Genomic DNA, 24,774 nt, shown 5'->3' on the forward strand with positions numbered 1-24,774 from the left:
GTGAGGAGGGTGAGAGGGAGGGAGGAGGGAGGGGAAAGGCCGAGCAGCAGGGGAGGCAGAGGCGGCATACCAGGCTGTATCCTGTGGAGATAAGCAGAGCCCTGAAGTCATCGGAGTCCATGCTGCCTGTCTGCTTCTGCTCCAGGACCCAGGGACAGCAGAGGCCAGGCCCAGAGTAGGCAAGAGGGGCCGCCCCATGTGCACAGCGGGGAGACAGGACAGTGGCGGGGAGTGGGGCAGACAGAGGCGGCCCCGAGAGACCAGGTAAGGGGGCAGGTGTCCGGAGAGACACAGGGCAGGGAGGAGGAGGCAAGAGAGCCGGTGAGATGGTACATGATGGTGAGGGGTGGGATGGCCGAGGGAAGGGAGACAGAGAGAAGGAGAGAGAGAGAGAAGAGCAGTTAATGCCACGGTCCGCTGGGGCCCCTGGGGCGCGTACCTGCCGGTCGTTCTCCACGTCGTAGCCCAGGCTGATGAGGCAGGCCTTGAACTCCTCAGGCCCCAGCGCCCCGCCGTGGTCCTGCCGGCATCGGCATCCGGAGGCAGGTGTGCACGAGGGGCCGGCGGTGTGGAGACCAGGCCGGCAGAGGCGGGGCCGGGGGCCGGGGTCACATGCAGAGGGCGGGGGAGGGGGACACACGGGGGGAGGGAAACACAGAGTTAGAGGTGACGTGGACAAGGCGATGGCCGGGGTGGGGGCCTGGAGGGTGGTCAGAGGCCTCACCCCGCCTCCTCTGGGCCAGGGCAGGGTAGGGGCTGAGAGGTGCAGGAGTCAAATCCCAGGGCTCCTGGGAGGGAACGGGGGAGCTCTCCTGGCCTCCGGGATCTGGGGTGGGAGAGAGGGGACTGCCCCTCTCCTGTGTGGGATGCAGGGCCCTGCTAACCCCTAGAGCACATCCTTCCCATGGAAGGCAGGCGGACGACACCTCAGGCCCAGCAGGGAGGGCTTGGGGCAAACTGGCGTGCGGGGCCCCTCTAACGGGCTGCCAGATCACGTCTGACTTTTAAGAACAGTGTGTGTGTCTCTGTGTGTGTGTGTGTCTTGGATTCCCGGGGGTGCTGACACTTGTCCGTGTGTGTGTCTGTCTGTCTGTCTGTCTTGGATCCCTGGGAGTGCTGGCACTTGTCTGTTCAGGGTTGCCCTGGCAGGTGGGTGAGGAGGCACAGTCCCGGGGAGAGAGCCAGGGGTTCCCCTTTCTCCTCCTGAGGGAAGCTGGGTCCCCGCCCAGCTCACGCCCAGAGCCCGTGAGTGGCCTCTGATACTCAGGGACCGTGATGTGAACAGACAGACAGATGTGAAGACGGAGGGGGCGGGGTGGGAGGTGACAGTGGGGAGGGAGGGAAGACGGGGCAGAGGGAGCCGCTCACCTTGTCGAAGTGGTTGAAGGACGCCCGGAACTCCTGCATCTGCTCCTGGCTGATGCCCTTGGCGTCGCGGGTGAGGATCTGATTCTCGACCTCGTTGATGGTGCGGGCGATGGTGGTGAGCAGCTGCTCCCAGCCCACCCGGATGTGCTGGGGAGGAACCAGGGCATCAGTGCGGGCTGGGCCAGCGGGCGGGGGTGCTGGGACCACAGTAGCTGCAGCTCAGGGGGGTCAGAGTTGGGTTCTCCTCGAGTGGGGGCCACGTGCAGCCTGGAGCTGGGCGAGCCCTCACTCTCTCCCAATGCCAACCCAAACCCATGCACTCCCGTGTGCTCACGTGCACACAGGGACAAAGGCACATGCCTGCCTCTGCCCGCCCACCAGGGCCCTGGTTCATGTCATGCTGGTGTACGTCCAGTCACAAGGCAGCAGAGGACCAGGGCCTGACACCCGTGCCAGGATCCTCATGGGAACTCTGCAGAAATGTTCCAGGCAACGCTTATCTAGCTCTCTGGGGAAATTCCTCTCCCTTCCTTTTATTTGGTGGCACCCTCGGATTTGCATGGTCTTGGTGCTTATCACCGGGGACCATTTCAAGCTGCCAGTTTGACAGCAACCAGCCCTGATGCTGGGACTTCCACACATGCTGGCTGGACCCACGCCCTCAAGTAAGGACCAAAGGACCAAACAGCTAAGGCCATACTAGGGGGCGGGTGCTGCCTGCCCTTCTGGCTCTCCAGGGAGCTTGTCTCGAGATGTGTGTTATCATGGTGATGGGAGAGTAAGGAAGTTAACTTCAAAAAGTATGAACATGGGATCCAGTCTCAGCAATCAGAGTGAAAGAGGAGAGAGAGGAAGCAGGAGCCAGCTTTTCTACAGGGCAAAAACCACTTGGAAGAAGGCAGCAGCCTGGCTCGGGCGGGCAGGGTGAGCAGGGCGGGGTGTGCGGGCGCACCTCCATGGTGTAGTTGGTGTGCTTGTTGTCGAAGATGAGGGCCTCCTGGATGAGCTGGTGCTGCTGCTCGAGCAGGTCCAGGTTGGGCTTGTAGTCCACAATGCTGCGCTCATACTGCTTCAGGTGGCTCAGCTGGTCCTCCAGAGTCCCGTTCATCTCGATGGAGATGCGTCCGATCTCCTGCACAGAGGAGGGCGGTGCTGGGCTGGGGCTGGCGAACCTTGGGCCACCACCAGCCACCGGGAGGAGGCCTGTCGCTGGCCACTGCACTGCAGGTTGGGGGGGGGAGGGCGCGGGGAGACTGCCTCCAGCCTGGGGGTCCTCTCCCAGAAGGCCTGCTGCTCACTGACTGTCCCCCCAGCCCCGCCCTCCAGTGCAGCAGCAGCAGTGATCAGAGTTTCTGCCCCAGCGCTTCACAGGTCCACCCTCACCGCTCCCTCCCTGTGAGGTCCAAGCCTCGGACAGGCCCATTCTGCAGACGTGGAGACTGAGGCTGGAAGAAGGCAGCTTATCACAGTACGAGGCAGAGCCGGGATGGGAACCCAGGCCTGGCCCACTTCAGAACCCAGGGTCCTGAGCGCTGCCGCGCCTCGCCCCCCCACAGCGGCCGGTACTACGCCCTGGGCTGCCTGCCCCGGCCTCTCGGACTGGTCCTGAGTTTCATTGAGGCCACTCGGTCAGCGGTAGCCTGAACGGCATGGAGGCATGGTTACAAGCCTCCCCGAGGCTGGATCACCAGGGCAGAACGCACACGCCCCTGAGGGTCTCAGCTTGGACCACCTTGGTCACAGCGACACCACGGTGCTCACGAGGGGGCTGGCGAGGGGCGGTGCCCAACTGTTCGCTGAGGAAATGAAGTAACAGTTCTGTCCCCTTTCAGGGATGACAACACTGAGGAGCAGAGGTTACGTGTGCCTGACTCCGGAGCAACAGCTGAGGGCAGAGTCGACTCCAGGCTGCCTCTCCCTGACCCCTAGCACAGCTTCCCGCTGGATGGCATCGCCATTTTGAAACATCAATACAACCTTCCTGACCCTCCTGATCCCACGAGGCCCCCAAGTCCACTGGCCCCACAGAGCACTGGGGACCTCCTGCCAGGGGCGGGCAGCCTCCCATTCAGCGGGAGCTCTTGCTCAATTTTGCCAAGAGATTCTTGGGGGGCGGCAGGGCTGGGGCAACTGGCCCTCACCTCCATCTTCGTCTGGATCCAGGGCCCCACGATGTTGGCCTGGCTGGCGAACTGGCGGCGGAGGTGCTCGTTGGACTGCTGTTTGCTCTGCTCCTCCAGGAGGGCGTGGTCCCGCTTGGGCACCAGCTGCTGCACCTGGGGAGGGGACGCGGGCAGGGCAGTCAGGGGGGCAGCCCTTCGCCTGGTGGCCCCTCCTCGGCAGGCCAGCGGGTAGGTGCTTGGGTGCTGCCTACCTTCTCCCATTTGGAGTTGATGATCTGGGGGGTGACGGTGGTGTAGGGGTTGCTGCCTGAGAGCTTGATGTGGTTGCTCTCGGCGATCCGCTGGGCCTCCTTGTGGATGGCCAGGATGGCCTCCCGCTCCCTGTCGGCATCCGGCAGCGTCGACTTGAACTGGTCGTGGGCTGAGATCAGACCCTGGGGGACGTGAAGAGAAGGGGTGAGGGTGCAGCCCGGCCCCTGGAGGCCCCACGAGCCCCAAGAAGGGTGGGCAGGTGGGCAGGGGCGGACCTCGATTTCCTCGATGGTGTGCACGATGAACATGTCCTGGAGGTCCTCCATGGCGCTCTCCATCCAGTTGTTGAAGGGGGCCGCCCGCTTGGCGTACTCCAGGTGCAGCTGGTCAATGGTCTCCAGCTGCTTCTCTGTTTTCTGGTGTGACAGGGACAGAGGAGGGAGGTCAGTGAGCCAGCAGTGGGAGTGCATAGTGGGCCGGGGTCTGGGAAGCTCTGAGGGCACCCACCCCCACCCCCGCCACCGCTCACCTCCAGAGCTTCCCTGCGACTGTGGGTCAGAGAGCCAAGGGCATCCCACTGGTCGCAGATCTTCTGGCAGCGCGTGTTGACATTGTGGGAGTCGTAGTAATCCAGCTCACTGTGGACCGGGCAGAGGGCGGTGAGACCCGGTGTGGGCGGTCAGGGAGTGCTGGACCCGCCCGCCCACACGTGTCCCAGGCCCTGGTGCCGGGGGACACCAACACTTAAAAATCAGTCATCAACCACCTCCCTGGTTTGAGGCAGGAGGAACTGGTGGGGGGGTTGGGGGAGAGAGGACAATAGAGCTTCCTGTTAAGAGCAGCTGATGCAGGGCTCCCCGACTGTGACCCTCAACCATGCCTGTATCTGGATTGCTTTTTGTTTTTTTGGGCTGTGCCATGTGGCCTGTGGGATCTGAATTCCCCAACCAGCAGTCAAACCCAAGCCCCCAGCAGTAGAAGCACAGAGTCCTGACCAGTGGACCCCCAGGGAAGTCCCCTGGATTGCTTTTTCCATTTAAAGAAAGTCTAGCAGAGCACGCTGGTTAGAGGACAAGGCTCTGGAGCCAAGTTCCCTAGGCGTGAATTCCAGCTCCTGATTTTGAACCTGTGTGACCCTGGGCAAGTGAACTCCCTCTGGATCCCTCGGTTTTCTCATCTGTGAGATGGGGGTGGGGTTAGTGAGGAGACCAAGTTGCTTAACACATGTGAAGTGCTGAGACCAGTCCTTGGCGCCCAGTGGGTAAAAGTAGGAAGTTATTTACTAAAGGATGTGTTTTTATGGGTATTAGGGAAAAAAAGTGTGTGACTAGCCTGCAATCTCACGCTAAGCAACTAACAATATATTCAAGAAAAAAAAGTAAGCTGATCAGGGAATGGGTATTATTGTTGCTGTGACTGAGGCTGGGAACACTGAGCTGATACCATAGCTCTTGGCCACCCCCTCCCCAATTCCTGAGCATCAGCCCCAGGACTCCCGCCTCCTGGGGTCACACTTGGGCACTCCAGCAGTAGGCTCCCAGGGAGTCAGTGCACAGGTCTAGGGTGACCAGACGGTCAGGCAGGATACAGGGGCCAGGGGAGCAGGCAAGGGCTGGAGAAGCAGCAAGGCAGCGCTCCATGCAGGGGCCGGGCCAGACTGGGCTCCACTCCCATCTCACTCATTCCCTAGCTGTGTGACCCGGGGCAGGCCCCTTGGCCTCTGTGTGCCTCAGTGCCTGCTCTGTAACAGAGGATCGACGGGGGACTGAACGAGCTGGCACATGGAGGGCACTGAGTGCTCCGAGCTTTTGTCATTATCATTAATCGATGCTCAGTCGGGCTTCCCATCCAGGCTCATCCCAGATGGCCCTTGGCCTCTGACTCATCTTCGGGGGAATGGACGGCACCCCAAACAACCCTCCCCTCTTCCTCCAGAGCGACTGTCCAGAGAGTTGCCTGGGGGACCGTCAACTCCCTGGTTCAGGGCAATGGGTTTCACATGGCCATTCCCAGTGCCTGAGCAGTGGGCTGGCCTAGTGCTGACTGCAGTCTGTTGCCCACCAGCGTCCAGGGGCTCACCTGTCCCACCCCCACAATCACTGCAGATGGTGGGTGTCTGTGTCCGTGACCTCACTCTCCTCGGCCTGGATACGCCAGGTACGGGGGCTTGATCCTAGAGGAGCTGCAGGACCCCCCACAGTGCCCAGTGAGAGCGCGTGTCCCCAGAACTATGCAGGTCCCCTGGTACTCCTGCCCCTGCGCGAGCACATGAGGAGCCCCAGAGCAGCTGGGCAGTGCGGAAGGAATGAGTCAGGGAGACGGTCCTGCCTGGCGTGGGGCTCCTCCAGGCCTCGCTGCTGGGCCCCCACCTTGGAGGAACAGGCAGAACTTCGGGGATGACTGTGACAGGGTGGGAGGTGTCTGTTGAAAGGCCAACTCAAGCCAAGGATCCTATTTTTGAGCAGACAGCTATTTTGGGAGCCCTGCTGCCACTCCAGGGCCTGTGGATTTTCCATGAAGTAATGGCTGGGGCCTCCCGCTCCCTGGGCCCTGCCTGCTGCCGGCCCTCCGCTGGGGGAATAAGGCTCCCTTTCACTGTGCTGGAGACTCAGTGTACTAATTGTGTGCATGAGTTTATCTGACTGGGGTGGGGCGGGGAGGGCAGAGAACTGGCTGCCTGGAAGCTCTTACAATAAGTGTATTCTGAGCGGCAGAGGGAAGGGGCCGGGAAGAACAATGGGCTCTCTGTGCAGCCCGATTCCCTCAGGGAGCTGTGGGTGGGGGCTGTGGGGGCCACGCCGCCCACCACCTCAGGGGGCCAGAGACCTCCCTTCTGCTGGGGAACGTGGATCCCACTATGGGTCTCATCTGGGGTTACGACAGGCGGACAAAAGTCATCCCCACATAAGGCTCCCCCCTGGCATGGGAAAGGAGGGGGTAAGGGTGGAAAGGGCCAGGGGAACCCCTCCACCACTGCCCCACCGCCGCTCCGGGCCAGGTGCTGGCAGGGAAGCGGGTGATGGGGGACCGTGAGCCCACACGTACTTGAGCTCCTGGGCAATGGCGGCAATCTGCTCCACGCGGTCCTGGTGGGCAGCCAGGTCGCTCTCGAAGGCTTCGTGCTTGCGGATGAGGGCCTTGATGTCCGACAGGGTGGCCGTCTCATAGTCCCGGTGCTTCAGCATGGCCTCCTTCCCTGAGGTGGGGCGGAGGGCAGGGGTGCTTGGTCAACAGCGTTGCAGGCATCCAGAGGGGGTGTGCAACCAGAGGGAGGGGAGCAGGACGCAGACCCCATGCCCTGCCTCAACGAGGATGCTGCCATGAAGGCCAGAAACCTCGGGAACCTTTTCCCTTACTTCTTCGGAAGAATCTCTGAGCCCAGCTACACCACCTCCTGGATGGGGCTGGGAGACACGGTGGGGTTGGTGGGCCTGAGTCAGATATCCCAACTCAGCTTCTGTGTTCTAGACTTAGTGTCCTTTATCAGTGCATGCTAAGTTGCTCAGTTGTGTTCGATTCTTTATGACCCTATGGACTGTAGAACACCAGGCTCCTCTGTCCATGGGGTTCTCCAGGCAAGAATACTAGAGTGGGTGGCCACTTTCTCCTCCAGGGGATCTTTCTAACCCAAAGATCAAACCTGCATCTCAATGTCTCCTGCATTGGCAGGCAGGTTCTTTACCACTAGCACCACCTGGGAAGCCCTTTATTGGTAGACGGCAAGAATTTGGATTGTGCTACCAAGGCTGGAAATGTCGACACCCACCTGCAGAGGGCCTAACTGGGCCTCAGCGGTGCAGGGGTGGGGTGGGGTTGGGGGGATGCAGAGGGGAGGGGAAGATTGACTTGGGGCTCTTCTGGGAGCTTGACCCCTATGTCTGCTCCCTGGCCCTTGGGTGCCAGGTCCCCTCGGGGTGGGAGTCCTACCACACATCTGCTCCATGCTACCCTAATAAGGGCTTTCTGTGTGCAGTGAGGCAGGGCCCATGTCAGGCCCTTTGAAGGGAGGGAGGAACACTGTTATTAGGCCCGGAGCCTGGCTAATTATACACCCCGGGACAGAAGCTCAGGCGAGGAGCCCTGCACACTCAGTACCACAGAGAACTGAGGGGGAGATGCTGGGACCCCTAACCTCTAAAGTTACCTCGGACTACCCCCAGAGTGCACAGAGACCAAACCCTCCTCAGCTGGCACCAGAAAATCCCAACAGCTGGCTGCCATGGGCAGCCAAGCAGGCAGTCTCTCCTCGCCTGTTCCCTTTTCTGTAAAATGTGGCCAATGCCAGCCCTCGGCTAAAGCCCCAGTGAGGTGATCTCGAAGAGGGCGGGCACCAGCCAGGCCCACCCCACTGCAGCCATCCTGGGGATGGAGCTCCGAACCAGCGGGCAGGGGGTGGCGCAGCCTGGGAGCCTGACTCCATGGGGCCCTGCCGCCCGGCCCTGGGGCAGCAGGCCCAACCACAAAGGCAAGCTTGCAATTCCCTTCTCCAGATCGCTTTCTCCCAAGGGTGGGAACTAGAAATAGCAGGTTACCACTTCTCTGCCTCAGCAGAGCTGCCACAAGGGAGTTGCCAGGGGGAAGAAGTGGGAGGAGGGGGCCATGACCAGGGCTGCCTGGGATCGGGGCCAAGGGGCAGCCAGGCCGAGGGAGGGAGGGAAGGCGGGAGGGAGGGAGGGAAGGCGGGAGGGAGGGAGGGGGCTCATTTTTGCTTTCTCCCCAGACAATCTAAGACCCTGTGACAAGCCTCCACATGGAGGCTTACACACTCTTCCAGGCTTCAGGGGATGGTGAGGAGGTTAGAGTGACAGCAGCTCAATCTGCCCTCTGCCCCTGCTGTACACACAGGTAAGGAGCCTGCTCCACCCGATCCCAGGGGTACAGCGGGGTCGGGGGGCCAGTCTGTCCTGTGGTGCATACTTGGTGGTTCAGAGGACGGAGGCTTCAGGTCTTGGGAACGAGAATGGACAGGCCTGCCCAGTGGCTCCCGGCTAATGTGAGGGGGAGGGCTGGATGCCAGAGTGCCTGAGGGGAGGCGGAGCCGGGGCATGTGGAGGCTGATGGAGCAGTTGGGCCCTGGCTGAAGCCTGGACCCACTTCTAAACGCCTTCAGGTGAAGGCTGGCCAGGTTCCCAGGGAAGCAGCTCTGAGGGCCCATCACTCCCTCTCCCCCTGACCTCAGGAGACCCTATTCCAGGCCTCTTGGAGCCCCAGGAGAGAGGCTGAAGGGCTGACGAGAGGCGCCCAGGTGGCAAATCCACAGGGATGATCCTCAGAGACCAAGGAAGGATGATGGAGAGAGATGATGACACAGATGATGGCAGGAGATGGTTCATCCAAGTGGGGGACATGGGTGCTCTAAAACCCACTTAAATGTCAAGGGACCTCTGACAAGAGAAATGGCAAAACTGGTTGGTCTCTGAGCTCCCTGGGCAGGAACCTTTCTCCACCTGGGAAACTGCTGAGCACAGTGAAGAGGCTCAAGAAGTGTTTGTTGAATGAAAGAATGAAGAACCAACAAATGAACTACACGCCAACTCCCCTTCCCTCAGGTCTGAGGGGCAGACCCATGGGTGTGGCTTCTGCGAGGCAGAGGGAGGCACCTGCCTCCCAGCACAGACTACGTGGTCCTCACCCAGCCTTCCGGCTCCCCCCACCTCCGCATCCCTCTCCTGGCAGAGGAGGGCCAGGGTCCTCAGGAGCTCCTCTGAGGAGGGCATTCGCTGGGCCGTGGCCAGGGACGTGGGTGACACGGGCCCCAGTCAGCAGAGCCCGCAGAGCCTCGTGTCTGTATGCCAGCAGAGGTGGGCAGGCTCCATGTGGGCGCCTCTGGGTGGGTCTCAGCAACTGGCCAGGGTTGGGACTGCCTGCCAAAGGGCTTCCCAGGTGGTGCTAGTATTAAAGAACCTGTCGGTCAATACAGGAGATGCAGAAGACCCGGGTTTGATGCTTGGGTTGGGAAGATCCCCTGGAGGAGGGCGTAACAACCCACCCCAGTATTCTTACCTGGAGAATCCCACGGACAGAGGAGCCTGGCGGGCTATAGTCCCTGGGGTTGCAAAGAGGTGGAACAACTGAAGCAACTGAGCATGCACACACACCAAGTAGCTGGGTGGGTGGGGGCTGGAGGAGCCCCCAGGGGCTCAGTGAGGATCTTGTGGGGGACCAGGAGGGTGGGAGGGATGAAGAACCACGCCGAGCAATGCAAGGAAGCATGAAACCAGTTCAGCAGAGTGGTGGCAGGAGGGCAAGGCAGAGCAGGAAGGAGGCGGCCAGAGTGGGAGGGTGGGAGCCCCATGGAAGGCCCTCCACGTTCCCAGGTGCTGGCCGTTTCCTGAAGGTTCTCAGGCCCTTGGGATCTGGGATCTCAGCCTGGTGTGGGTCCCAGCTGAGGGCCAGGACATGATGGAATCCCACAGCCCAAGCCAAGAGAACAGGCAGTTGTGGAGCTGCCGAGAAACCAGTCACCGCGGCCCTTTGGGGAGAAGGCGTCCCGCGGAGGGCAAGCCCCTCGGGGGTGGCACTGGATGGGGCGGAGGTGAGAAAGAGCTCCCATGTGGGGCCCACACAGAAGGCTGGTCGGTGAGTGGCACCTGCAAGTCGGGCAGCAGGGCCAGGAGGCAGCTCCGTGGACTGTTCTAAGGACCGTGCTCGGGATCCCAGGCTGTGTGAACCCAGGCTGCCGGAGCAGGGTGAGCCTGCCCCGGGCCCCACTGGCCTGGAGGAGTGCCATCCTCAGGGCAGACGGACAGGCCTGGGGGCCTCGTCCCTGAGCAGCCAGCCCGGGGCCGCATTCTCAGATGACCAGCTGCCAGTGACCCAGGAAGGGGCCCACCCATGAGAGATCTCCAGGCCAGAGCAGACCGGTGGGACTGGCCCCAATCTGTTCCTCGCTGCCCAGGGCTGGACGCACCCAAAGTGTCATTTGTGACATGCGTGTTCCCAGGCAGCAGAAAAGGGAGCCTAAGAGACAGACAAACCCTACACAGGCAGCAGGGGCTCGTGTGTGCGAGTGTCCGTGTGTATGTGTGAGCACGTGTGTGTGTCTGCAAGCCAGGAAAGGAGGGCGGGAGCAGGGAGGGCTGTACCGTCGGTCCAGGCCTCGTGGATGGAGGCCTTCTGCCGGAACTTCTCTGCCAGGTGGTCGAGCCGCTCCAGCCGACGGATCTCGTTCAGCAGCCACTCCTCGTAGCCCTTCTCGGCCTGCTCCAGGTGCTGCCAGCCATTGTTGATGTCCTGTGGGGGCAGGGGGGGCAGGGCTCCATGGGGGGCTGGGGTGCCCAGCGAGGCAGCGCCTCCCAGAAGGATGCTCACGGAAGGCAGAGAAACAGGCCGGGGTCACACGTCACCCTGCTCTGCTGTATCTGCATGCCTGCACAGGGCCCCGCACGTGGCAGGTGCAGTCAACACCTTCCGATTAAATGAATGAGTGGCAGTGAATGAATGAATGCCCCCATGGCGCTATGGGAGTCAGAAGGTGACTGTGCAGTGACTATCACCCTCTCCTGGGAAGGGATCTCAAGCACCTGGAGGTCTGTGAGTCCCAGCCAAATGAGGGTCCATATTCGAATGATTCCAAACTATGGTGTGGTCTTGGGATGAGAGTAAAACTCCAGGGAGTGATGCGGGGAAATGAAACATGGTTAAGTGTCAAGTGTATGCCCCACAGTGCCTTGCACTCAGATCTGTGCATTCTAGTTCAGAAAGACTATGCAGGCCAGACAATACGCCTGGGGGCGGCCTGGAGCTCCCCCTCCGCCCCTCATGGGGCCCCTGTGGCACTGTAGGCCGCCTGGGCCCTGGCACCCACCGACACCATCTTGCCCTCGGAGGGCATGAAGGCAGGCCGGTTGCTGAGGCGCAGCTTGGTCTGCAGCGTGTTGAAGTTGATCTCCAGCTGGCACTTCTCCTGCACCTTCGGCGGCTTGTGGACCCGCCGGTAGTCGCGGAAGTCCTCCAGCTTCTGCTGCATCTCCTGGATGGTCTTCTGGGGCACGCGGTCCTCCAGCCAGGGGATGGTGCGCCGGATCCACTCCAGGAGCTGTGGGACCACGAAAAGCCGGGGGGACCTCTGAAGGGGACCTGCCGACAGCTGACAGGGCTCCCGCCAGCTCGTGGGCACGTGGAACCTGGATCTTCGAGGACCCCATCTTGTGGGATCACCCCTGCTATCCAGCCTGACTTCTCCCTGATTCCCCATGGGCATCCCATGGCCAGGGATTCTGAGAATATCACCCCTGCCGGAACCACAGTGCTGTTCTCTGGCTACTTTCTGCTTCTGCCTCTGCTCTTGGTCTTCCTCCCTCCTCTAAGCAGGACGGCCTCAATTCAGACATCCCTGTGGGGATGCCGCCCCCATCAGGCCCGCAAGAATCCACTGTCGCCATGCGCAGCGCTATCTGAGAACCTCGCTGCGTTCTGTTCACCAACTGTAAGCGCCCCAAGTCAGGGCTGGCCACACACCTGGCTCACTCTGGGGTGGTCAGTGCCAGGCACAGCGCCTGGGCACAGAAAATGACAGTACAATTGAAAAAAGAAAGTGACCTATACTTTTATGAGCCACTCTTGTCTATGATGGAGTGAGGACAGGGTACAAACGAGCAAGCAAACTGGACATTCCAGAACAATCCCAGGAGAGTAAGATTAGTTACTGTGCAGGTAGATATGCCTGGGGAAGGGGGTCCCAAAGGCCAGCCTCAGGCAGGATAAGAAAACCAAGGCCCAAGGTCTCCATGTGTGTTCACTTCCAGGTGCCTGGTGCCACCTGCCCTCTGTTGGGCGAGGCTGGGACCCTAAGACACAACCCCTTAACCTTTCCTTGGTGTTAGCAGTGATGGTGGTACCAGATGGCAGCTTTCTCTTGTTTAAAGTATCCTTAACTTTGCAAAAGAAAAAGTTGGCCACTATAGGTGGGCTGGCAAATACTTTCCCAAATTTTCCTGGTCTGTGAAATCTCGGAGTCTGGGGAACACTGATCTAGAAGAGCAGTCAAACGGCTCCTCCTGGGGAGCTTAGATGTCAACAGGGTAACAGGAGTTCCCTCCTCCCAGGGGACCTGCCGTGACAAACAGCCATCCTGCCTGTCGCTGTATCAGATCTCGGGTCTCTCTCCATCCGACCAAATCAGGCTTCTGTGTGCGGGACGTGGGGACAGGAATTTTTGCATAGGGGTAGGAACTTTTAAAAAAGCTCCTTTAAAATTTTTTTAAAAATAAAGGGACTTCCCTGGTGGTCCACTGGTTAAGACTCTGTGCTTCCACTCTAGTGGGTATGGGTTTGATCCCTGGGTCAGGGAACTAAGATGTTTTTTGCGTGGCGTGGCCAACAGATTTTTAAAAAATAAAATAAAAAGCTCCCCAGCTGATTCTAATGCAGTGGGGAAAACTCGGTCCCTGGGTATCTCTGTAGGAAGCCAGGCTCGAGGTGCCAGGAGCCAGTAAGCACGGTGACACATCACTCTGACCCTCAGTCCTGTGAAACCATGAGCACGGGTGGGGTCAAACTCCACTCTGCGACTTTCTCTAGAACGTCTCGCTGCCATCCTTGCTCTCTCCTCTGCAGGTGTCACATGGCCTTGGGCCAAGGTTAATGAGAGGGGACCGGATCTTTCAGCTCTGGTGGGGCCACCGGGGGGAGGGCAGGGGCTAGGGGTCACTCACGTCGCTGGCCAGCCTCTCATAATCTTCCATCAGGTGCTCGTTCTCCTGGTTGACGGCCAGCACCTTGCAGATCCGGTTGGCAGCGGTCTCAGCCTGGGTCGGGGTGGTGGGGGAAAGCGCACAGTCAGGGCTGCCTGGGGGCTGCTGACCCTCCCTCCTGACAGGCAGGTCCCCTGAAAGCTGGCACGTCAATGGCCCACACAGAAGGCCCCGAGGTGGGGAGGAGAGGAAGCACAGAGCCAGCAAGAGGGTGTCCTGAGGGGCTGAGTCCTGACAGGCCTTGCTAGGGTCCTTGGAGCTGACTGCCAAGGCCCCTGCTCGGGGAGCTGGGCCTGTGTGCTCTCTTCGCTTGGACCTGGAAGTGCTGAAGCGGGGTGGGGAGCCCCCTAATGGCGGAAATGGACTCAGAGGCCCACAGAGAGGAGGCCTGGGTGAGGCTGAGTAGGGTCCTCCACGCGGCTGAGCCCTGGAAGGACCCGTCCCTTGGCTGGGGAGGGAGGCTGCACCAGGGAGCCATGGGGCGTGGGCAGAGGAGGGGTGCCAGTGTCCCCCCGAGCAGGCTGGTGGTCAGTGCATGGGCAGAGCACACCTGGCCCCTTTCCTATCCGCCCCCTCAGAGGAGGTTGCCACAGGCTGGGTGGGCGGAGGTCCTGATCCACAGGGCGGAGGGGAGCCGGGGCTCCCAAGAGCGGGGAGCGGCACCAACAGTGACTAGTCTCTGCCCCGAACTATAGGGTGGGGTCCTGCTGGGGTTGGGGGAATGCAAGGACAGGAGGAGGAGGGTGAGGGATGGCACACAGAGAGACCAGATACCTTTCAGGAAGCACAGAAAGCCTCCAAGAAGAAGAGTTGAAAACAGCAACAGAACAGGAACAGAAATAGTGAGGAGGGTCTACAGAGCGGTGGGGAAGGAAAACAGAGAGGCTTGGGGATGGCTCCAGGCCCGCTGGCTGCAGGCATGACGCCCGCCTCTCTCCTCCACACACAGGTGGGGAGGGGAGTGGGGGGCCAGCTGCGGCTGGTGTGTACACACACATGCACGCACACACACACCTGCTGCATACTGCAGGACACTCGCCAATGAGCCCCAGAGAGGAGGCTCGCGAAGGCCTCAGCCAGCAAACACCCAGCCCCGAGTGAGCGCAGGAAGCAGAGCCCAGGTCACAGCCTGCAGGGAATTCCCTGACCCCCAGCCTGGAGAGACGACCAGACCGGCACCCCAAGCTCAGCTCCGCCCCGCCGGGCAGGCCCCGCGAAGGTGCGGGCTGACGGGCAGGAGTGTTTTGTTTCGAGGCTGAATTCCTGGCACCCGGCTCGGGGCTTGGCGTGTTTGAGGGACTCACAGCTGATGAATGAATGAGTGAGCAAAGGACAAGGAGCAGATGCTTTCGTGAGTAGAAATAAAACCATCAGGAGAGGACGGGCATATGTGGGACAAGGACTAGGGCTGCCCTGCATTCACGAAATGAAACAAAACCCAGAGAGCACTCTTTTAAGAGGCCTGATGGAGCCTCTGGGGAAAAGATGGTGGCACTAACACAAGCATTATGGGGCTCTCCTGAGAAGTAAACGCAGGCTGGGGGAAGCTGGAGAGGCCTGTATTCTGCACATCCCTGGTGACCAGCAGCTCCCCAGAGGCTGGCCTTTATTTCCTCCCTCACGAGAGGGGCTTAGCTCTCTCAAAAACTTCCAGATGTTGGGACTTCCCTGGTGTCCAGTGGTTAGGACTCCCTGCTTCCACTGCAGGGGGCGTGGGTTAGATCCCTGGTCTGGGAACTAGGATCCCAAACTCCGAGGGGTGTGGCCAAAAAAAAAACAAACCACAAGAAAACTCCCAAATGCTCTGACCTGGGCTTTCCGGGCGGCATCCCCACCCACAGATGCCTCCAGGCCTCTGGTCCCCGACCCTGCAGTCCTGCTCTAAGCACCAGAGGGCAGTTTGGACAGAGAGAAGACACTTCCTTCAGGGCAGTGTGGTGGCAGTGAGGCTGGCGTGGTGCCCGTGGAGGGGTAAGGCCCACAGCAAACGTGCTATTAGTGGGGGGTTGTGGCTAGGAATCTCCCACCCCCACCCTGTTTTCCCTCTGGGGTGAGGGGTCCCCTCCACTCTCCCTGCCTGTGCCAAAGGCACCCCCCCCCACCCCCGCCAGCAGAACACTTCACACACTCCAGCCACGTGCTGGGGAGGCCGCTCCCACTGCCAGGCCGTGTGCGGGGCGCTTACGGGGCCGGACACTGTCCTGAGCCCTTGGCCTGCTCATTTCATCCTCAGACGATCCTGAGGAGGGTGCTGGTCCGCTCCCTGTTTTACAGGTGGGAGAACGGAGGTGAGGGACTTCTCCGAGGTCACACTGCTGAGTGGCGACAGAGCAGGGACCCCTGGCAGACTGCCCGCAGGAAGGCCTTGCTGGACCTGGGGCTCTGAGGCAGGCAGCAGTCAAAGTCCCCATCCCGTGACTTGTGTCCCCCTCTTGTAAGTGGGGATAATGGCGCCTGCCCACTCCTGGAGTGGGCATGGGCCGCTGGCAGCCCGTGCACGTGGAGTGTTTGGAGAAGGCCCTAGCATGCAGTTGCATGCAGGCTACGTTGCTTCAGCTGTGTTCAACTCTGTGCGACCCCATGAACTGTAGCCCGCCAGGCTCCTCTGTCCATGGGATTCTCTAGGCAAGCATACTGGAGTGGGTTGCCGTGTCCTCCTCCAGGGGATCTTCTCGACCCAGGGATTGACCCCGTGTCTCTTACGCCTCCTAAATTATTGGTAGGCAAGTTCTTTACCACTAGCGCCACCTGGGAAGCACGCAGTTAGTGCTCAATAAATAGCTCATTTCTTGGTCTTCTCTCTGCCCAACTGCTAACGGAGACACAGAATCAAGTTGCTGGGAATACACTGCTAACCAAAACCAGACACCCAGGAGGCAGGAGGAGGGAACAGAGGTGCCCAGGCCTCCAGGCAGCAGGGGAAGCTCTGGTGTGAGGTCAGCCGGGCTTGGGGAGGGCCACCCTGGGGAACAGACACTCCTGACTCCCTACCTGCAGTGGTGGGGCTGTGGGGGGCAGGGGCTCCGTGACCTGGGCCCCTGGAGTCAGAGACGGGCCTGTCCTGGGGTGTTTGCTGGGGGAAGGAGCCACAGAGCAGGGCAGGAGAGCCAGCGTTCCCAGTGGGGACACGGCCAGTGCAGCAGCCAGGCGGCTGGGCATGGATCAGGGAAAGAGGGGGACAGCTGAGAGCAGGCGTGCAGGGAGGCGCACAGGCCCCAGCTGCACCCAGCTGTCTGAGGTGACACTGGGACTCGACTGCCTTGACCAGAGAAACCGGGACCTGCCGCCACTTCACAGGGTGGGCTGTATCCACAAAGGGACTCGTGGGACTGTCTGTGGCGTCTCAGCCCTGGACCAGTGCCGGCTGGGCGATGGCCATGGAGGCTCAGAGTCACAAGAACCTTCCAGGCTGGGTCAGTCCTCAGGCCGCAGCCCGGACACTGGGATAGTGGTGGGGGTGCGGGGGAGGGCGAGTCTCCAGCCACAGCAGTGAAGGTGCTCCCGTCCCCAGCTCACCTTTTGAGCCCCTGAGAAAGCGTGGTAGAAGCAGGACACGTAAGTCATGATGGCTTTCTCATCTGGCCTCAGAGTGCCTACAATATCTGCACAGAGAGAAAGAGAGAGAGAGAGGCAGGAGAGAGTGAAAGATGCAGGAAGGGCGGCCGAGGCCGGGCCCGAGGCTCATGCGGGAAGGATAGCGCTGGCTCTGGACTGGAAGCCAGACCCCGGCTCCGGCCTGCATGGGTACGTCTTGTGGTGGTTTTGCAGAAGGGAAGGGGAGACATCCGAAAGGGACAGATTACTTTCCTAACCAGGCCCGGGTTTGGGACACACTAGCCAGGAAGCCTTGGTTTGCTCTGGAGGGATCTTGTTTGCATTATTTGATCTTTCTGAAAACACACATAGGATCCATGTCCTGTGTGACCACCTACCACCTGAGCACAAACCCCTAATCATCTCCTGGAGTCTCAGAATGAAACCCAAACTCCCGACCACAATGTCTCCCCTAGCCTGGCTCTGTCACCTTCTCCAACCTCATCTTCCTCTCCACACCAGCCATTCCTTGGATAAGCCCCGCCATTGATGCCTCAGGGCCTTTGCACTTGCTCCCCCCTCTATCTGGAACATCGTCTGCAGCTCCTCACCCAGCAGCTCCTGCTCATCACGCCCCTCCCCACCAGCGGCCCCAGGTGAAGGAGCCCAGTGCATCCCACCACGCCATCTGTGCTCTCTATTCCTCTCACGTGACATTACTTTCTCTGTGGACCTGCTCACTGTCTGTCTCGCCCAGTAGAATCTGAGCTCCATGAGGGCAGGGGCCCTGCCAGACTTGGTCACTGACTGTATGTATTCTCAGTGTCTGGTACTGAAGTAGGGGGGTGAACTCTGAGGCACTCGACAGATACTATGAGCAGAGAGAGACTAAACGGGCGGTGATGCCAAGGAGCCGGGGGTTTGGCTTCCAGTCAGAGAGAGGCCACTGCCGTCTGCAAGAGAAATGAGGTGAGTGCGGGAGGAGAGAGGCAGCAGTGGCATTGGGCGGTGGCGGCGAGGTGGGCCTGCCTGGCCCTGCCCGGTACCTTCTGCGCTCCCGAAAAGGCATGGTAGAAGCTGGACACATAGGTCATTATGGCCTTCTCGTCGGGCCGGGCCGTGTTCACGATGTCTGTAAGTGAACGACAAGGGTTAAACTGCCCCAGCAGGGGTGGGGACGGGCGCTCACGGAGATGCACGGGCTCCCAAGGCCACAGCAGGAGTCCTGGGAGAAGGACCCTCGGAGCCGATTCCATGACCCTGGGCGACTCCAGTGGGCTTGGCCAGCTCCCTCAGCCCCTCCAGCCCCCATGGTCACCGGAAAGGCCGAGGCTGTGGGAAACGGGATTAAGATGAGGCCACTTCCTCTCTCTGAGAACGGCCTCAAGGGGCTGCTAGACGGTCAGCCCCAGGGGCCGCCAGAGGCCAGAGGCGGGGGTCCTGGCTAGGGTGTGCATAGCTGGGAAACGAAGCAAAGCTGGAAAAGGAAAACAACACTCCACTCTGTGGGCTCCAGATCCCCAGCCTGTGGCAGGCAGGAAGGTGGAAGCCTTGGTTATTCACAGGAGCCGACCCTCCCAGTGACTGAGGGGCGGGACCAGTCAGGAAGGGCTTTGGCGGGGTGCTGGGGCCCAGGCCCCGCGGTGGCCCTGAGAGCTGGTCCCTTCAAGGACTCCTTCCCCACCATCTCCATCCCAGGCTGCTCCGGCCTGGGCGCCCTGGGTGACGACAACATTATTCCCGGTTCATGCAGATTTGCTCAGGCGTTCTGGCTGGCTCTGCCAGCTCCGAGGTCACCCCAAGACACACCCATAAAACAGCGTGCTGAAAGAGCAAGAGGGATGTACTTACCCTCTGCATCCAGCATCTTGGGGATGTCGAGGTATTTCTCGGCCACTTCGAAGGCATTGTTCAGGTTGGTGACGGGGTCGTCCTGGGCAGGGAGGTGAGAGAAGGAGAAGAAACATGGTCAGGGGCAGGACACACAAGCAGAGGGAACAAGAGCTGGCCCCGAAGGGAGGGATCCTGGGGAGGGCTGTTCCTTCAGGCAGGCAGTTCTCAGCCTCCTGTGCTGCTGCAGGGAGCTGGGGGCGGGGCGGGGGGAGGGACACACACCTGGATAAAGTCAATTCCCACTCAAAGGAATACTGCTGGAAATCTTTGGGGGGCTAACTGAGCACTTTTCCTCCAGAAACAAACACAGACGTGCTCTTTCCTTAGAATTTCCAGCCATCCCCGGACCCCAGATTAAGATCCCTGCTCTGAAATACTGTGGTCCGGACCTGAGAGCGCACTGGGGTGTGGGGAGCAGACAGCCTCCACATTCTAACTTCAGCCCAGCTCACAGGATGAGAGCCTACTTCACGCTGACCCTCCCTCATGGGCCTCTCCCGCTCTCCAGCTACAGCCGAATTCGATTACTCGATAAGTTGCTGCGTCCTGAGCGGGCTGAGCTCAGGCCAGTGCCGTCCCCGCCCTGGGATGATGCGCTTTCTCTCTGGCCCTAGGCTGCCTCCCTCATGAGGCCAGCTCAGGAGCACCTTCCTTCTTCTGTAGCATGGGTCCCCACTGTGATGGTTCAGAATTCCTTACCCCTCCCCACCGGGCAGAGCATGAATGCTTCCAGAATCTAGAGGGTTATGGAAGGAGAGCTGGGGACCTCCCTCCGCCTTCCAATGCAGGGGACTCGGGTTCGATCCGTGGTGGAGGAACTAAGATTCCACATGTCAAGAGGCAACTAATCCCGTGTGTCATAACTAACAACTACTGAGCCCTCACACCACAACTAGAGAGAAGCCAGCCCACTGCAACTAGGACCTGATAAAGCCATAAGTAAATAAATAAATAAAAAGGACGGGGAGCTGGAAGGCATTGTCGGCTAGGATCTCCCATAACCCCTGGCAGCTGCAATGCTCAAGGAGGGAGAAGCGGACAGGTCCCAAGGGGCGCAAAAGAGGCGAGATCAGCCTCGGAGCCTGGGGTTTGCAGACGGCTGGCACAGGGCCCTCCCGGTCTGCCCATCTGAGCACAGAGTTCAGCTCTGGACACCAGCGACGGATGGCCTGGGGGGCAGTGGCCCAGAGTCAGGGTCAGAGTTGGGCTGTCTGCGGGCCACTGAGAGGAGCGAGAGACACGTACCTTTCTCAGCTTGTCATACTCGATCAGCTCTGGTCTGTGCCGGTGGATCAGGGCGTTGAAGGCAAGACCATCCTTCCAGCTGGGGATGGAAAGGCCAAGGTTGTGAGGAGGGCCCCCATGGTCATGAGAGGCTGTGGGCCGTGGGTACACAGGAATGACTAACTCCCATTCGGGGAGGTGGTCTAGAGCATGTGCCCGGCTGGCTGTGACCCTGGCTGCTGGAGCCGGACTGTCTGGGGGGAAATTCCACCCCTTCCGCTTTCAGTGTAACTTTGGGCAAGTCCCTTAATCTCCTGCTACCTCAGTTTCAACATCTGCAAAATAGGGATAATAGAGTGCCTACACTTCATCGGGCTGTTGTGAGGATGAGTAACTGTGTGAGGCTTAGGCTGATACCTGACACGTGACACGAGCTGTATGACTGCTCGTTACCGGGGTAGCTGCGCCCTGCTGAGCACTGCTGTGCGTGGCCCCACTGAGCTGGACAGGCCTGCGCTGTGGGCCCTCTGCACCTTGGCTGACCTGTCCAGTGTGCTGGCTAAATGCCAGGATGTGGCTTGAGTGAGGGGCTCTGTTCAGAGGGAAGTGACAGCTGGTCACAGGCCAGGTTGGTCACATTTCCCTCCCTGAGAGCTTCTAAGGCAGGGTCCCCAACTTCTGGGCTGTAGATGGGTACCTCCTGTCAGGTCAGCGGCAGCATCAGATTAGAAATAAAGTGCACAGTAAATGTAATGCACTTGGATCATCCTGAAACCATGCCCCTCTCCCACCCTCAAAGAGAGGAATGGTCTGTGGAGAAACTGTCTTCCACGAAACCAGTTCCTGGTGCCAAAATCGTTGAGGACCGCTGCTCTAAAGGCTGGCTCTTTCGAAGGTCAAACTTAACGACATCTCAGACAGACCCCCTCTCTGACCATGGTACTCTTGCTGGTTACCTTCTGTCAGCTTATCCTATTTTGTTGTCTTTGTATGGCCCTTCTCATTACTTAGAATTAGGCTGGTTTCTTCACACCTTTGTGAACTACTGGTCCCCCGGGTGAGGTGTGACCTTCCAAGGGCAGGGACTTGATTTTGGCGCTGTTGTATTCCTACTCTTGGCATGGAGTAGGCACTCCACAGGTATTTAGTGACTGAATAAATAAACGAATGAGAAATGCACGGAGGACTGGGTAGCTGGGAAGGAAAGAGACGCGGAGGAGATCAAGGGAGGGACTGCACGCTATGAATGGCTGAGCACAATGGTCCCCAGCACCCAGTGCAGCACCCTAGGGAGCCCAAGGACACAGCGGGACCTCTGTGGACGCTGGGAAACCCCGTTCTTCATCCCAACGTGTGCCCTCTCCCTGGACCATCCACCCCAGGAATACAGCAGAGGCTCAAAGGTGTGAAGTCACGGTCATGCCAGATCTGATCTCAGGGCCACCCCCAAAGCCTGCACGCCTAATCCCCAGGCCGTGCCATACTCCCAGATCTCCCACTGACCAGGACTGCCTCGTGGACGCACTCGTTTTCTGCCCTGACCCAAGGGAGAGTAGGCTTATGCCGGCTGAGTCCTGTTCCTCTAGTGGACACAGGGCACATTTCCCCGACACTAAACTCACTAGGACGGCAGATCCCTCTTGAGAGGTCAAAACAAAGGAAGAGCTTTGTTGCTGCTTCTGAGTTACCTGACTTGGGGAAGAAGACTCTACAGGGCCTTCTAGAGGTGCTGGGCCATAAGGCCTTCAGCCCAGGACAGTGAGGTGACTGCTACCTCTCCCAAGGGACGCAGGGACCTTCCCAGGGTTCACGGAAGCCAGTGGGGAGGGGCACTCCTGAGAGCTGGCACCTCACAGACCCTGACAAAATCACAGGCAGAGGGCTGGGGTGGGGGTGGGGCCGGCCAGCATCTCAAGTCCTGGGAAGCAGCGTGGGGATGACGTGGGCCAGGCTCTCAGCCGGCTGCTCACCTGATGTGGAAGTTCTGCACGTTGACGTTCTTGTACGGGGCCGTCTTTCTCTGGCACCAGAGGAGGAGCCCTTCCTTGGCAGAGGTCTCTGCAGAACACACGAGAGTGGTGAGCACAGGCTCACAATTAAAGGTGCGGCACCCAGCGTGGGTGGGTCACCCTCGGGGCTCAGGCATCAGGGGCAGAGAGAAGCTGGGGGAAGAGGCCCTTGGATGGGGCAGCTGCAGTGTGAGCGTCCCTTCCAGAACCTGGCTGCATGCCAGGCCCCAGAAGCAGTCACTCACCTGGGGTCACCCTGGAAGTGACAGTGACACGACAGTGTCAGGGCCTGAACCTGAGCCATTTCTGACCCCAAAGCCTATGCCTGGCAGGACACACTGCCAAACAAGCGCCTGATACAGGCCCCGGCTTCTGAACAAGGCCCCAAGAACGGGCTTCCCACTCAGGGGCTGGCTGTAGCTCTAAGGAAGCGGGGTGGAAGGGCCCCGGGAGGTCCCTCCGTTCCCCATGGACGGCAATCCAGGGACTGTCCTCAGCAGACTGGGCATGCTACGAGGGCAGGTACCATGTGTGTCCCGATCACTGCTCTGGCCTGTCACCAGAGGCCCCTCCACATGCTAGCCCCATGGTTTTTCTCATCCTGTGTTGGCCTGAACCCTGGAGGCCAAGTCTGAGGGTGAGAGGTGGAGTGGAAACGTGGGTGCTGACGCCCCGGAGAATGAGGCCAGGCCTGACTCTATCACTAGTCTGCTCCCAGACTGTAAAAATGGTGCGGTCACGTCCACCAGACGAGGGTGGTATGAGGGTCCACTGGGAGGGGGTGGCCGCAGGGGTCCCCCTTCAACTGCACCTGGGCCAGCACCTCCACTCAGCACTCCTGGGCAGGGCCAGGCCCTGGGAGTCAGGAAAGAGCCTCGAGGCATGAAGACAAAACACCCGAAAGTCTAACCAAGTCCCCAAAACTGGGGTTGAGAGGAAAGGCCACTCTGCCGGTCGGCAGGCCCTCGGCACTCACCTTCCACAGAGATGTCCTGGATTGCGAACCTGAGGATGATGGTCCAGATCATCCCCAGGGTCATCTTCGCGTTGCCGTCCACAATCTCTGCACGCGGGGACAGGGGCAGAGGGCAAGAGCGTTGTTAGAGGCAGAGGGCAACTCCCCAGGTGGCCCCCAGCCCTGTCTAGAGTTCAACTCCGTCATCTTGACAGAGCCTGTTCTGCACCACCCGCACTGGCAGAAGACGTCCCTCAACAGGAAGTGTGGTCCCCAAAGCCTCTGCCGCTTGGCAACTTCAGGCTTCCTTCCGCACACTCGTGTTCTCAGCCACATAGGCCTCCTCCTCTCCGGGCAGCTCATTCTCGTGACCCAGTGCAAAGGACTGCTCCCAGGCATTAGGCCTGCGATTCCAGCCCCCGCCACCCCTGTATGGGTATGTCTCCCCACTAGTGGGTGCAGGCCACGCTAGTGTTTGTTGAGAATCTACCCCCTTCCTTCCAACACCAGTGCTGCCACCTCGATCCAAGCCACCATCGTGTACCCCAGATCTCGATGCACCGTCTCCTCTGTCCCCTTGTGATCCACCCCCACGCGGCGGGGTGGTCACTTTAACAGGTGCGTCGGATTTGTGTCAAGCGCCTGCTTCGGGCCCCACTGTGCCTGAAACAAACCCTGTGTGCTGGAGGCAGGCTCACAAGGCCTGCCCGGCGTGACCCGGCCCCTCTCTACCCAGCACTCTCTGAGCTCCGTCCTCTTGGCGAGCCAGCGTTTGCTTGCTTTAAGGATCTCACACCTGTTCCCCCACAAAGTGCACCCCTTGCCCCTTTCCTCAGAAGGCTGGTCCTTCCCAGCCTGTTCTGTCTCTGCTGCTACGTCACCTCCTGGCTTCCCTGACTTCCTCGGCACCCTGCTCTTGCCCTCACAAGCACACACTAGCTGGTTTGTCTGCTTGTTCACGGGCTTCCCAGCTGGTATGGTGGTAAAGGATCTGCCTGACAAGCAGAAGGCATGGGTTTGATCCCTGGGTCGGGAAGATTCCCTGGAGAAGGAAATGACAACCCACTCCAGGATTCTTGCCTGGGAAAGTCCACGGACAGAGGAGCCTGGCAGGCTACAGTCCACGGGGTCACAAAAGAGTCAGACACGACTGAGCGGCAGCAGCAGCTGCCTGTTCACCGTCTGCCTCGTGATCAGTCCTGCCCCCAGCACCCACCGAGAGAGAGAGAGAGAGAGAGAGAGAGAGAGAGAGAGGTGGAGCTGCAGGCGGCGGGGAGCAGGGGACACAAGGGCCAGCTGCTGAGCGGGGGCTTTCTCAGCTGACAGAAAACCACTCTCCCAGACTCTCGGGGGTGAGAGAGGGGTCTAGACCGCACGTTCCTCAGCTTCAGCAACTTGGAGAAAAATCACTTCTGTGACGCTCAGGCACTGTGGGGTCTGCGGCCAGCTGGAGATGTGCGTACAAGCAGCTGCAGACCAGAGCCCATCGGCCTGACATGCCTGTGGTGGTCCTCTCAGGCCTGCAGCCCACCGTGCCTCTCACAGCCCGAATGCAGGAGGGAGGCTGGGAGAACGGAGGGATGCTTCAAGAGACCGTGCTCACTGGCCTCGAGGACAGAAAACTCTAGGTGGGCTTGATTTGAGGAGGAGGGACGATGGTCCCCCAGAGGATGGGGCCCAGCCTTTCTGGAGGACACACGCACCAGGAGGGGGTGGGGTGG

General features: G+C 60.1%; 1 protein-coding gene and 1 long non-coding RNA gene across 17 annotated transcripts in view; one reads left to right on the top strand and one right to left on the bottom strand.

Annotated features, from left to right (window-relative positions):
* Positions 1-24,774, bottom strand: part of ACTN4 (actinin alpha 4) — a 73,831-nt gene that overhangs the window by 1,202 nt on the left and 47,855 nt on the right. Inside the window, exons 4-20 of one of the 16 annotated variants that reach the window (XM_081516509.1) lie at positions 23,075-23,161; positions 22,060-22,147; positions 20,111-20,189; positions 18,824-18,905; positions 16,955-17,040; positions 13,400-13,492; positions 11,551-11,781; positions 10,829-10,976; positions 6,789-6,939; positions 4,273-4,381; positions 4,019-4,159; positions 3,743-3,925; positions 3,510-3,644; positions 2,321-2,500; positions 1,369-1,515; positions 440-520; positions 71-136 (exon numbers count right to left, since the gene is read on the bottom strand). In XM_081516509.1, coding sequence (XP_081372635.1) covers positions 71-136; positions 440-520; positions 1,369-1,515; positions 2,321-2,500; positions 3,510-3,644; positions 3,743-3,925; positions 4,019-4,159; positions 4,273-4,381; positions 6,789-6,939; positions 10,829-10,976; positions 11,551-11,781; positions 13,400-13,492; positions 16,955-17,040; positions 18,824-18,905; positions 20,111-20,189; positions 22,060-22,147; positions 23,075-23,161 — 2,087 coding nt within the window. Of the gene's footprint in view, positions 1-70; positions 137-439; positions 521-1,368; positions 1,516-2,320; positions 2,501-3,509; positions 3,645-3,742; positions 3,926-4,018; positions 4,160-4,272; positions 4,382-6,788; positions 6,966-7,051; positions 7,079-10,776; positions 10,977-11,550; positions 11,782-13,399; positions 13,493-16,954; positions 17,041-18,018; positions 18,105-18,823; positions 18,906-20,110; positions 20,190-22,059; positions 22,148-23,044; positions 23,162-24,774 lie in introns of all 16 variants that reach the window. The other 15 variants (XM_081516508.1, XM_081516517.1, XM_081516514.1 and 12 more) reach the window with 15 other exon arrangements.
* LOC145515634 (uncharacterized) lies at positions 96-9,671 on the top strand. Its single transcript, XR_014060952.1, has 4 exons — positions 96-264; positions 3,201-3,719; positions 8,464-8,588; positions 8,923-9,671. It is a non-coding gene; the product is annotated as an uncharacterized LOC145515634 (long non-coding RNA).

Source organism: Giraffa tippelskirchi, chromosome 7, assembly GCF_054371585.1.
Source record: "Giraffa tippelskirchi isolate mGirTip1 chromosome 7, T2T-mGirTip1v1.2.pri, whole genome shotgun sequence".
NCBI lineage: Eukaryota > Metazoa > Chordata > Mammalia > Artiodactyla > Giraffidae > Giraffa > Giraffa tippelskirchi.